At 34.2% G+C, this 13,343-nt stretch overlaps 1 protein-coding gene across 4 annotated transcripts in view; it reads left to right on the plus strand.

Moving 5' to 3' along the window:
- Positions 1-13,014, plus strand: part of LOC125025724 (exocyst complex component 6B-like) — a 22,389-nt gene extending 9,375 nt beyond the window's left edge. For 3 of the 4 annotated variants that reach the window (XM_047613881.1, XM_047613882.1, XM_047613883.1), the window contains exons 2-15: positions 2,649-2,814; positions 2,994-3,178; positions 4,071-4,238; positions 5,077-5,198; positions 6,049-6,248; positions 6,455-6,595; positions 6,963-7,061; positions 7,266-7,355; positions 7,826-8,049; positions 9,319-9,510; positions 9,928-10,168; positions 10,440-10,581; positions 11,228-11,414; positions 12,289-13,014. In XM_047613881.1, the coding sequence (XP_047469837.1) occupies positions 2,649-2,814; positions 2,994-3,178; positions 4,071-4,238; positions 5,077-5,198; positions 6,049-6,248; positions 6,455-6,595; positions 6,963-7,061; positions 7,266-7,355; positions 7,826-8,049; positions 9,319-9,510; positions 9,928-10,168; positions 10,440-10,581; positions 11,228-11,414; positions 12,289-12,409 (2,278 nt within the window). In that variant the 3' untranslated portion in view covers positions 12,410-13,014. Of the gene's footprint in view, positions 1-1,845; positions 2,078-2,648; positions 2,815-2,993; positions 3,179-4,070; positions 4,239-5,076; positions 5,199-6,048; positions 6,249-6,454; positions 6,596-6,962; positions 7,062-7,265; positions 7,356-7,825; positions 8,050-9,318; positions 9,511-9,927; positions 10,169-10,439; positions 10,582-11,227; positions 11,415-12,288 lie in introns of those variants that run through there. The other variant, XM_047613884.1, reaches the window with a different exon arrangement.
- Positions 13,015-13,343: the final 329 nt, after the last annotated feature.

The raw sequence follows: 13,343 nt of genomic DNA on the forward strand, positions 1-13,343 counted from the left end.
TTCTTCTTCTTCTTCTTCTTCTTCTTCTTCTTCTTCTTCTTCTTCTTCTTCTTCTTCTTCTTCTTCTTCTTCTTCTTCTTCTTCTTCTTCTTCTTCATATTATTATTATTATTATTATTATTATTATTATTATTATTATTATTATTGTTATTGTTATTGTTATTGTTATTGTTATTGTTATTGTTATTGTTATTATTATTATTATTGTTACTATTACTTTTACTATTCTTCTTCTTCTTCTTCTTCTTCTTCTATTTATTATTTTTATTATTTTTATTATTATTATTATTATTATTATTATTATTATTATTATTATTATTATTATTATTATTATTATTATTATATTAGTGTTATTATTATCATTATCCTCATTATTATTAATATGATGATGATGACAGTGATGACGTATAAGTATTATTGTTGTTATTATTTTTAGTAATAACATTGCTATTATTTGATTATTGCTTTTACTATTACCATATATACTGTGATTATTATTATTGTTACCAAATCACCACCTCCACATCACCACCAAAATCATATCACCACCACCATTGTATCACCACCACCATCATATCACCACCACCACCATATCACCACCACCATCACATCACCACCACCATCACATCACCACCACCATCACATCACCACCACCATCACATCACCACCACCATCACATCACCACCACCATCACATCACCACCACCACCACATCACATCACCACCAGCACATCACCATATCACCATCACATCACATCATATCACATCACACCACATCACATCACCACTACCACCATATCACCACCACCACCATATCACCATCACATCACCACCACATCATATCACAAACACTATCACATCACCACACCACCATACCAGCATCACATCACCACCACATCATATCACCACTACATCTTATCACCACCACCATCACATCACCACATCATATCACCACCACCATACCACCATCACATCATCATCACCATATCAGCATCACCACTGCCATCATCATCATCATCATCATCATCATCATCATCATCATCATCATCATCATCATCATCATCATCATCATCATCATCATCATCAAGAGAATCATGAGATATCATATCATTATTTTTTTTTCTTACTGTTAAAATTATGCAAAGAAAGTTATCAGAGGCTATATAATTAAATTTAAGTTTAATTTAAGACTCGGATCACATTTTAAAAATTGTCTATGATTAGCATTATGAAAGACGATATGGAATTGTGACAAAATTTTATATGAGGCATTCAGCCTGCAAGGGATAATCACCAATTATAGAATTCACAGAATAATTTTTAGTGATATATTTGCTGTCAATAGAAATCTTTCACTTGATAGGATTATGTTCCTGTATTTCAGAAAAGGTTCAAATTGGAGATATTTTGCAGTGACAGCATGCTATGTTGTTGTAGGGAACTCATATCTTGTGCATTATTTCAATGCTACCAATACAGGCCACATTTTCTTCAGTTTTGATATCACGTCAGAATTGTTTTCAATTTTTCTGTTCGTTTAATTGGAACACAAGAGAGCTGACAAGGTACTGAAGCACTCTGGTTATCAAGTTTAGTTCTGCTGTGTTGGTTGCCAGTGAATCTCTTACTCCTTAGCTGATTTATCATGGATAGCTTATGTTAACTGCCATTGCTGGATGTATGATAAGTCTGGCAACCCCACAAATTCACTTGAGGAATGTACATAATCTGGAGTAAGTTGCACTAGTAACCTAATTATCCACAAGGGAAATGATTGTGTGGCAACCCATACAGGAACATACACACCCCCATGTAGGTTTACCATGACCAAGTCTCAATCACTTAACATTCGACACTAGTGCTGTTATTACTCACGGATAGTGTGTGTGTGTGTGGAGGGGAGGGATTTAGAAAAAATTAAAAGTTTGGAAGGAAGTCAGTGATCTGTAGATTCGATTTGATTAATTAGGAATCACAATAATGTATTTTTTGAAAATTGAGAGTTTGATGCAGGAAGAGTCTGATCTTGACTTTTTTGAAAAGATATTTACAACCTCAACCTTATATAATGAGATTATGTATGTGTGCCTGGTATTTATATGAGATTCTCTTTGTTTGACCATTATTATTTTTTTTACTGATTGATACCTTTATTTGACTAGATTTTGATATACTTACAGAATATATTTCAGTTGCATGCTAAGTATATTATTACTATGCTTGTATCTGATTCTTACTGTTGCAGTTCTAGCTTTGGATTACTGCTTTGGATTACTGCTCTCTCTCTCTCTCTCTCTCTCTCTCTCTCTCTCTCTCTCTCTCTCTCTCTCTCTCTCTCTCTCTCTCTCTCTCTCTCTCTCTCTCTCTCTCCCTCCCTCCCTCCCTCCCTCCCTCCCTCCCTCCCTCCCTCCCTCCCTCCCTCCCCCTCCCTTTTTCACTCTCTCCTCCTTTTTACTTCTTTCTCTGTACAATTCCCTTTCTTTCTTCCCACCCTCTTTCCCTCTTTCCTTCTCCTGCCGTCCATGTCACTCTATCTGTCATGCCCTCCTTCCTCCTCCTCCTTATTTCATTCTTCTCCTCTTTTCTTCTTCTGACACCTTTGCTTTATTGTTCTCTTCCCATAAATTAATTTTAATTTATGCCATACAGGACCATATACGATGGCGACGAGCATGGGAAATTCATGGAACGCCTGGATACACGAATTCGGAACCATGACAGAGACATCGAGAGAATGTGTAATCACCATTACCAAGGATTTATTGACTCCATCAGGGAACTTCTACAAGTTAGGTCACAAGCACATAAACTCAAGGTATGTGTTATTATTTTTTTTATTTGTTTAATATTGTTTTCTTATTTGAATTGAAAAAAATAGAACAATTGCAAGTAAGCTCTTACTAAATTTCATTGTGTGTGATAATTAAAAATGAATGGAAAAATAGAGATTATTATGTAAATACCTTTTTCCAATGAAAACTACTTGCTTGTCAGACGGAAGTGGTCAGAATTGATGAGGAGGTTCAAGAATCGGCAAAGCAGCTAATGACTAAAAGTGAGGAATTGGTCAAGACCCGGAAAGTCCAGTCAAATATCTGTGCTGCCATAGATGCTCTTACACTCTGCCTGCCTGTCCTAACCACATATTCCAAGCTACAGAAACAGATGCAGGAGAAAAGGTGAGGCATCATACTGTCATATATAAAAGTAGCAAGTACAACCTGTGTCATATAAGAGTTCAGGTATCCTTTAACCGTGTATGATAGGACAAGTCCTTCATGTATGATAATCTGTGCTAATCTTTAAAGGTTATCCTCATGATGCTATGAAATCTTAACATTTGGCAAGCTTTGGGTATTTTTGACACTACTTTTTGTGAATAGGCTTACTTGAGCAGCCACTCTGCCAGGTGTGTGGTTTGTAGGCTGGGCACACACAAATACTTGTGTGAGGTGGCAAGACTCCATGTCTCTTTTTCTGCAGAAGTGAATTTAGAATTTTTTTTTTTTTACATTTTTTAAAGTCTATATTTGTCATTTGATTTGTTCATAACCCAGTGTGATAATGAGGACAACAAATAACACATTGTCATTAGTGTACATTTTTTTTGTTTTTCATAATATTCAATTTTCTGCAATATAACCTGTGCTGCTGTCACGACTAGCAGGAATAGGATCCTGAGGCTGGAAATATTGTCCTCCCAGGAGCTGCCGCTCTTCCAGTCATGGCTCATGGATGGTGCATTTCACACTCATTTATCAAAGGGTATAATGTGAAAACCCTTCCTAAATGCCCACTGAGCCTAATCACCCTCCAAGAGCTTTGTGTATTTGAATTGCGCTCACCCCAGCCTTCAGCTGAAATTCTCATGATGGCAAGTTTCCATCACCCCGGCCCACAGCCAAATATTTCCCATGGCCCCTCTAGCCAAAATTGTTCATGATGTGATGGTTATGTCAGCTGGATTGTAGGGATAATGTGGTTTGATAGGAAGAAATTGATGAGAAAATAATTTTTCAGGATATTGTGGAGTTTTACTAATTTCACTGTTAAATAATTATGATCTTCCAGATATTATCCTGCACTGAAAACTCTAGAGCAGCTTGAACACACATATTTACCTCGTGTTGCAAGTTATCGCTTTGCCCAGCAAATGCGTGACAACATCCCTCGAGTTCGTGAAGACATCAAACAGGCATCTATGTCAGATATTAAAGATTTCCTGGAGGCAATTAGACGGTAAGGAGTTTTATTTTCTATTTTATTTTGATAGTTTGCTTTGTGTATCTTAGTAAATTACAAAGAAAATATGTGGAATAGTAAGAAAGTTTTTCTCAGTGAAAATGTACAAAAAAAGTTTTCTCAAAAAGTACCAAAAAGGTTTTCTCAAAGAGTACCAAAAAGTATTTCTCAATGAAGTACCAGTAAATGATTTCACAGTAAAATTCCGAAGAGGTTTCAGTAAAGTACCAAAAGAATGATTTCTCTATAAAGTACGAAAAAATGAGTTACCCAAAAATTTATTGAAAATATATTTATTCCATAAGGCTTATATATGCATGTGTGTGTATATGTGTATATATTATGTATAGTATATATAATATATATAGTATATATAGTATATATAGTATATATAGTATATATAGTATATATAGTATTTATAGTATATGTAGTATATATAGTATATATAGTATATATAGTATATATAGTATATATAGTATATAAAGTATATAAAGTATATATATGTGTGTGCATGTGCGTGTGAGTGTGCGTGTGTGCGTGTGCACGTGCGTGTGTGTTTGTGCGTGTGCATGTGTGTGTGTGTTTGTAGTTATAGTTATTTTTATATTTATAGTTATAGATATGGTTATGGTTATAGACATAGATACAGGCACAGACACAGACACAAAGAGATAGACAAATAGATAGACAAATATACTTATATGAATATGTATATTTATATATATCTGTATATATATGTATATGTATATGCATATGTGTGTGCATGCATGCTTGTTTTCAAGCATGTGTGTTCAAGTGACATGCAACAAATTTGTTTACTAATTTCTATAAACAGGGTGTCAGCACGAATTGGTCAGGTTGCCATGAAGCATGCTGCTCTTCAGTACAATATGGACCCAAATCTAGCAATGACAAGATCCAAGAGGCATGCACCACTGCCTCCAAATCCATTCACAGGTAAAGTTCTTCAGTGTTCTTGTGTTAAAAAACAGGTATACAGGGGTATACTCTGTTAACCCATTCCCCCGGATTTATGTTCTGTCCTCTGTATTTTTGGTGAATTTTGTTACATATAGATGGTTCCACTTGTGCTCAGCTGGCAAGGAGTCTATCAGTAGGCCCTTGTTACCGATCCTGATTTTCCCATTCCTTGAATTGGTGGAAAAAGAGTTTTTCTTATTAATACCATTGTTATTGATACTGTTATTATTATTATTGATGTTATGATTATTAAATTGTCATTAAAATATTTTAGACAATGAAATGATACAAAAGACCCTTTCCTAAAGTGAAGAAATAGGATAAACAAGTGAGATAGGTAGTTCAGATAACTCGCTATTTGGTGATAGAGCCATCTATGTGTAAATACAATAAATAAACGTGTATCACAGTGGGCATGGCATGTATTCTTGCCACATGGGGTGAATGGCTTAAAAGTGTGAATATGGTTTTGATGTTCCTGACTATAAGATATTGTACTTTTTTTTTATAGAAAGAATAACTTTGTCATTTGATCTAAGATTCTGGTCTGAGAATTTAGATGATTATGATATTAAGTATCTATGAATAGATGGCAGTAGCACAGAATATTGTTTTTCTTAGTATATTTTCTTTTTACTGAGGAAGAAGGTACAATAGCTCTGAAGTTAAAGGAAAAACCGTTTCCATTATCAGAACTCTCATAATTTCCTTTACTCATTATTATGCTTTTATCTTTTTACTTTTTCTAATGATTTTATTCTTTACTGCTTATCCTTTTTATTGCTTTTGTTGTTTCACTTGTGCTCTTTTTTTTTCTTTTTTTTAGGAGAGACTTATGAAGCTCAGTCAGAAGCCCAGAGTGATGAAGAAGAAGAGCTATGTGCCCAGGACCTAATCAATTTTGCTCCTGTGTACCGCTGTCTTCACATTTACACAGTGCTAGGAGCCCGGGAGCAGTTTGAGACTTATTACAGGCAGCAGCGGAGAGAGCAAGCCAGGCTAGCTTTGCAGCCACCAACTAACATGGTGGGTACTGAGTGGATCAGGTTATAAATGAGTGCTGAATCTTCCTATGTGTTTTGTAACATCCTCAGTGATATTTTCTAGAGGTTTATGTTACTCTGTTGCCTTTTATATTAAATCTTAAGCTTTGATTTATATAGTGGAGGTGGTCTGTTGCATTATTAATAGTTGAAGAAAGGAATCATTCAAATTTCTTTCCCTTTCACCAGCATGAAAATTTAGAAGGCTATCGACAGTACCTGTATGGTGTTGTGGGATTCTTTGTGATAGAGGACCACGTTCTGAACACTGGCAATGGACTGGTCACACGACCGTATCTGGATGAGGTTTGGGACATGGCATCAGGAAAGGTAGGTTGAAATGCTCATTTATTATGATTTTTTATTTATTTACTTTTTTTTTTCTTTCTTTCTTTCTTCTCCTTATTTATTTCTGTTTATTATGTAGTAAGGACAGTTTGCCATTTTGATGTTCCATATAAAGTTTTATTAATGTTATGTGATTATTGAAAAAAAAATAGTAATAATTTTCTAACTGATAAGAAACTTAAATATTTTAAAACTAGATATTTTTTGCTTCTGTCATTGGAAATATTTGTATTATTACAAAATACCCCTTAGTATAAAGTATTATCTTTTTATCCTCTGTCAGCATAAACTAAAGAAAATTATATGCAGTTCCATGCAAATAGTGATCAACTTCTGTTATCTTTTCCAGGTTGTGAACAACATCCGCAACCATTCCTCGTACTGCACTGATACCCATCTTATGCTCAACATCAAGAACCTTATTATGTTGTTTGCCCATACTTTACAGGTAAGTATTTGTTGTCTAGTGACAGCTTGTAACATATAATTTTTTAGTACTGACATTAAAGCAGGATTAAATATTAAATTACAAGTTTATTGACAGTTTTGCTTTGTGAATATCTCATGTCTGAAATAGCATGCAACTGGAGACATGAAATCGAAAGTATGTAATCGTAATTTTATTTATATATATTTTCTTTTATCCCTCTAGAACTATGGGTACACTGTGAATCCACTACATGAGCTGTTACTAGAAGTTAAAGATCACTATAATGAAGTTTTGATGCAGAAGTGGGTACAGGTAAGTAAACTTTGATCTAATTTTTGTATGTAATACCTTGGACTTACACTTCAATTTTTTTGCTAAATAAATGCTAAATGTGTGATATGATTCATTGGGATATATGATGTATCTTGTGATATGGATGCATGTTTTCTGCACTTGCATCAGTTCATGCTCTTTCTCATTTGATTGTAGTAAAATGTAGTACTACGATAATAACTTTCTGTATTAGGTATCAAACAAAAAGTAAATGTATGAACGTGCAAGAGTTATAAGTACTATGTTTGGCAGGTTTGAGTAAGTATTTCAGCTGTATTGGGTCAGGAGCATGGAGCTATATATAAAATAGTTACATGATATTAAATGCAAAGAAGATTAGTGTAGAGCGTCCAGTATTTATCTTGGAGTCAATATACTCTTCAATTATGAGTATAGCTTATATATTTTAGTATCTTATTGAAACTGAGGTCACACTTATGTGATTTCAGGTATTTCGGGAAATATTTGATGAAGACAACTATCATCCAATTCAAGTTGAAACCCCAGAGGAGTATCATCGTATTACTGAGGTCTTCCCATACCATGACCTAGCACTGGAGCAGTCTTCATTCCCTAAACGATTCCCCTTCAGTTTAATGGTTCCAAAGGTGTACCGACAGGTCAAAAATTACGTTGCAGCTTGTCTAGAGTTCTCAGAAGATCTGAATTTAAGGTTTGTATGACTGTTTAATTGCCAAAGTCAAGGTGGAATAACAAAAATCTTTGAGATCTCCTTTCTCAAAAAGTTGTATTCATTACTATTAATTGAAAGGAAGAGGTCTTGTTGGGAAGAGTGGACAGTCTCCTACAATTTCTATGAAGGAAGTAGTTCAGAATAATTAAACACTAATGCACAACATTGAAAGACTGTATAGAAATGCAAGAAGAAAATAAGAAAATTGGAAAATTATGTTGAAAAAAAAGAAATGAAAGCCAAATTAAAGAGATGTTGAATACAGAATGTGAAGATTGTTGAATAAACATATGAAAATATCTTAAATGAAATTGTATAATATTTTAACATTTTATTTCAAGTTTTGAAAATAAGAAAAATAAATATCTTTTTCATAGCTCCTACAAATTTTCAGCAGATTGCTTCAGAGTTTGAGAAAATACAACTGCACTAAGGTTAACATAAAAAAAAGAAAGAAAAAAAAACGTGCTCGTAATTTATTTAGTTGGATATCAACTGCATGCCTCCTTAATAGGGAATATCTGTGAAATGCCCAAAATTTATTTCATTTCCAATTGATTTGATTTCTACTATGATGAAGAACTGTGGATGAGTTTGATACATTATATTTATTTCATTTTTATTTTATTAGTGTTTGCTCTTTAACAGTGTGTACATCTTGCTGCATTTGTGTTTGTTCTTAAATGTTAAATGCCATGTTTAATACATGTTGCATAGAGGATCAGACTAGTATTTATTGAGGGTGATTTACTATCTAAGGAAAACATATTGTTGATAAATACCCAAACTTTCCTTACTTTATTTTATATATTTATTTATTTATTAAATTTTATGATATTTATTTATTTATTGGATTTTATTATATCTATTTATTTATTTATTTATCCATTCATTTGTTTATTTATTTTTTCATTGATCTACTAAATTTTGAAATATTTTATTACCCCATTTCCTATGCTGAAACTCACTGAAAAGAAAACAGCAAAGAAAAAAAAAAAAAAATGTCTTTTTTCCAAAGGCCTTTTCACTTTGTTCTTTCTTCAGAGTATACCTTATTGTTCCCTTTTTTGCCTTGTTTTGAATTTGTTCTGAACCTACATAGATACTAATATAGCATCTATATAAAGTCATATAGTATATTGTGATCATTATCAGAGCCACTGTAAGAAAAAGATACTGAAGAACAGTTGGAAACAGAAGAATTTATGTAACATGAGTAGAAGCATTAACTTAGCCTTCTTCTTCCAGTCAAACAGAGAAGGAGGATATGGTACGGAAATCAACCAACCTCCTGCTGACCCGCACTTTGAGTGGCTGTTTAGCAACATTAATCAAGAGACCTGGATTGGGACTCTTACAGCTCATTCAGATAACCATCAACACACTACATTTAGAACATGCTAATGTCCTTTTGGAACATTATGTGGCAAAGTTGACAGGGTATGTTTTTATGTCTTCCTTTAGTGATGTAGGTCGTTCATGAATTACTGCAAGACCTATATGATTGCTATAAAAGATTTTTCTTACCAAAATACATTATTAACCCTTTGCTGCCGGGTGGCATGTACGTACATGCTATGCCATACCTGGACTATATTCTAGGTGGCATGTGCATATATACCATAGTACACAGGTCCCGTTTTCCAGGGGCATGTATGGTCATGCCACACATGGTGCCAACATGATCCTCTGGCAGTGGGGCCTGGGCCACTATGGAAACAGCCCAGGAAGGGGGCTTTCGTATCGGGAAACCACCCAGTGGCATTGGGTTAATGAAAGATGTTATAAGAGGCTTAGAGATCTCCAATTATCATCTACATCTTTTTGAACTTATCTTAAATTGATTCCTTTTTCTAGGAGCATAGAGGACAGCAGCACTCCTGGCCTAGGTAGACTTCAGGGCAAAGCTATGTTTAAAGACATTAGAGGAGAAGCTGAGGAACAAATTTACACAGCTCTTAGACTGAAGCTAGATGAATTCTTGGATCTGGCTGCCTATGATTGGATGTTGGCAGAACCCCAGGGAACTTCATCATCCTACGTCACTGATCTCATAGCTTTCCTTAACTCGACTTTCACAGCATTCACCAATTTGCCAGTAAGGGAGAATGTACATGATATACACCTTCATGACCATATATGTAACAATGCATAGTTCAGGCTTTTTTTTGTGTTTATCATGTATTTTACTAGAGGTCTCTTTCATAGATTTTTTTTTTTTCTCTCTTTCTGTTGTGTTTGGTAAACATAAGCCTGTGATTTTTTTTCTCTTTATTTTAAGATGCAATTATATTCCTGTAGTTGAAGATAGTAGTTATAGTTGCCAAGATTTTTTATCAATAGTTAACATGGTTATTTTATTCTGACAGGTGCGTGTAGCACAGACGGCTTGCATGTCAGCTTGTCAGCATGTGGCAAAATCACTGATGTCCATGTTGCTGAGTGAGGATGTAAAGCAGATGTCCCTTGCAGCGCTGGAGCAAGTAAACCTTGATGTCATCCAGTGTGAACGTATGTCAGAAGCTTTGCTTTTTCAGTATTTCTTTTAGCCATTATTCAGTAGGGTATTCATGAATAAATAATACAATCACAATTCATATTGGTATCTTCATTCATTCCAGTACTTAGTTCATGTACACAAAATATTAGGTTTGCATATAAATGACATTGGTAGGTGGCCAGTAACAAGATGGAAAACCATCTTAAGAAGACAGTTCTGTATGAAAAAACTAAATGGTATTCTTTGAAAATACAGAAAATGCAGTTTCATGTTTTAGGAAAAGTGATAGCAATGTAATGACTATTTACCCAAAGATTTGCAGAAAGTCATATTATTTTATATTGTAGTTTCAATATGTGCTGAATTATATTATGTTGAAACTGGGTCTTACTATAAACTGGAAATTCACCTTCAGGTTAATAGATTTTGAACTTGGAAGGCAGGAGAATGGTATGTAGAATTCCAAGTGCTAAGGACCAGCTTTTGACTTATATCTTGTGTAGGATAATAAGGATAAGAAAAAAATGACTGTTGAAGTAATTGGTTTAAGAAAGTTTTAGCAAAAGAAAGATTACATGGATAAGATTTATTACATTCTCTTTGTTGGATTTTCTTTGTATTACTAGCTATTATTATTTTCCTCCTCTTTTTTTTCAGAATTTGCTGCATTTGAGCCAGTGGAAGGATTTGAGGAAGGAGCTCTTCTGATGTGCTTTGCTGATCTTCGGCAATTATTAGACCTTTTTATGACCGAGGACTGGTCTACATATTTTCATGATTATGGGTCGGAGAACTCCAAGTACCTTCGAGTCAATCCTCATAATGCCATCATCATTGTAGAAAAGTAAGTAGCAATTGCATAAGATAAAAAAGCATTGTTTTGAGAATATTACCCCTACATTGATGGAACCAGAATTCTCTGGGTGTCACTTGGCTGGGGAATATGTTACGTGTAGCGGAATTTCCAACTTGGTTTGCTCTTGCGTGTTGTGATGCCTGTAGCCATATTCGTCATGGTGAGTTGGTTTTTCATGAAGGTTATAGGTATGCCTGGCTGTAAGAGGTTATGGGAGCACAAAAATTGTTATATATGAAATGAATCAGTTATACAATATATTGATGATAAAGGTAAGTGAATAAAAACCAAGAAAAAGCTGGTTATCGATTTTATAACTTGATGAAAATGAATACATCATGCATTTAGAACAGGGATGACTTTATTCACTGCAGTGAGATCTGACCACAGGGGATGGCATGAATGTACATGCCATGCCCACTGTGAGTTTGATTTATTAATTGTTTTTACACACAGATGGCACCACAAAATACAAGTTATCAGTGAGCCAATTACGAATTATACCTGTTTCACCTGCTTACCATTTTCCTTGATTTTTGAAAATATTTTCTGGTATCTTATGTCAGTAACACTATAATAATTATGATGACTTTATTAAAAATAACAGCATCAATATTGATAGCATTAGTAAAAAAAAAAAAAATGTTTTTTCCCCACAAACTCAAGGGAACGGGAAATCAGGTGAGGTCATAAGGTCTATTAGTTGACTACTTTGTGGGCCAAAGACTGGGCAACTGCATTCCTTGGCTGAGCCGTCTGTGTGCAGAGACATTCACAAAACAGTGATTTAACATTTTCCCAGTGACGGTGGGCTAAGATTGTTAGAATTACTTTGAGCATCAGAAAATATTCATGCTTCCAGATTGCGCGAGGGAGAAAAGCGTGGCATGTTCTCCATACTCAAGAGAAGTGACAAGAAGAAGCTTCTGGAAACTGTCCTGAAGCAGCTTAGACAGCTGACCCAGCAACAGCACACCACTTGAGCCTCCTATGTGTAGGTTATTGAAAATATGTCTCAAAAAAAGGCTACTTAAATTTCCTATGTTAAACACAATAGGTCTCCAACAATGTTATGTAAATATGTATCTGTATTTAATATGGAATGATGCTGTATCTAAAGTGGAATGATGCTAACTTCTGTTTTTTTGTTAATCCCATATTAGAAGAAGAAAGGTGTGGTCTTCTATTTAATTAGATGCCCAGAGCCTGCCAGATTTTGGGATATTAAAACATATTGGTTATTCTTCTTCTCTGAAACATAATTTTGCCTCTTAGAGAGGGATCCACACATGACAGTTACTGTTCTGAGATTTATCAAACACCTCATTAAGGAAAAGAATTTTGATTTGTATATATGATTGGGTTTATCCAATTGTTGTGTATTTTATTATGTCCATGGTATATAAAGTACCTGCATGAAGGTACAACTTGTGTAGCTATATTATTATTATTATTTTTATTATTATTATTATTTCTTTATATGCATTTGTTGAAAATTGTATAATTATTTATATTAGAAAGAAATACAAAGTTTACTTATGATTTTGATATTCACTGAGGTTTATAATATATGACTTTTTAAGCTTGACTGATTTGTCTGTATGTTTGTTACCTGATTCTGTGTAGCTAAGGCATGCAACAGGAAAACACATGTCATTTAGCCTTCAATTTTTTACTGCCAACTGTAGAGCTTGATATTAACTGCAGGTAGAAATGCTTATAGGGAAGTCCATTTTGAAATGATTTTATAATGAAAATAATAGACTACCTTCATGGCTGATCATGTCTTCTGGAATATTATTGCTATATGACTACTGAAACACTTATTATATATAAAAAGGAAGATGAAGCAACAGTTTTGCTGAATGAGCATGAAGTAGAAAACAATTAAATGAGCAAAAGGGAAAACTGGTTGGT

Source organism: Penaeus chinensis, chromosome 5 (assembly GCF_019202785.1).
Source record: "Penaeus chinensis breed Huanghai No. 1 chromosome 5, ASM1920278v2, whole genome shotgun sequence".
NCBI lineage: Eukaryota > Metazoa > Arthropoda > Malacostraca > Decapoda > Penaeidae > Penaeus > Penaeus chinensis.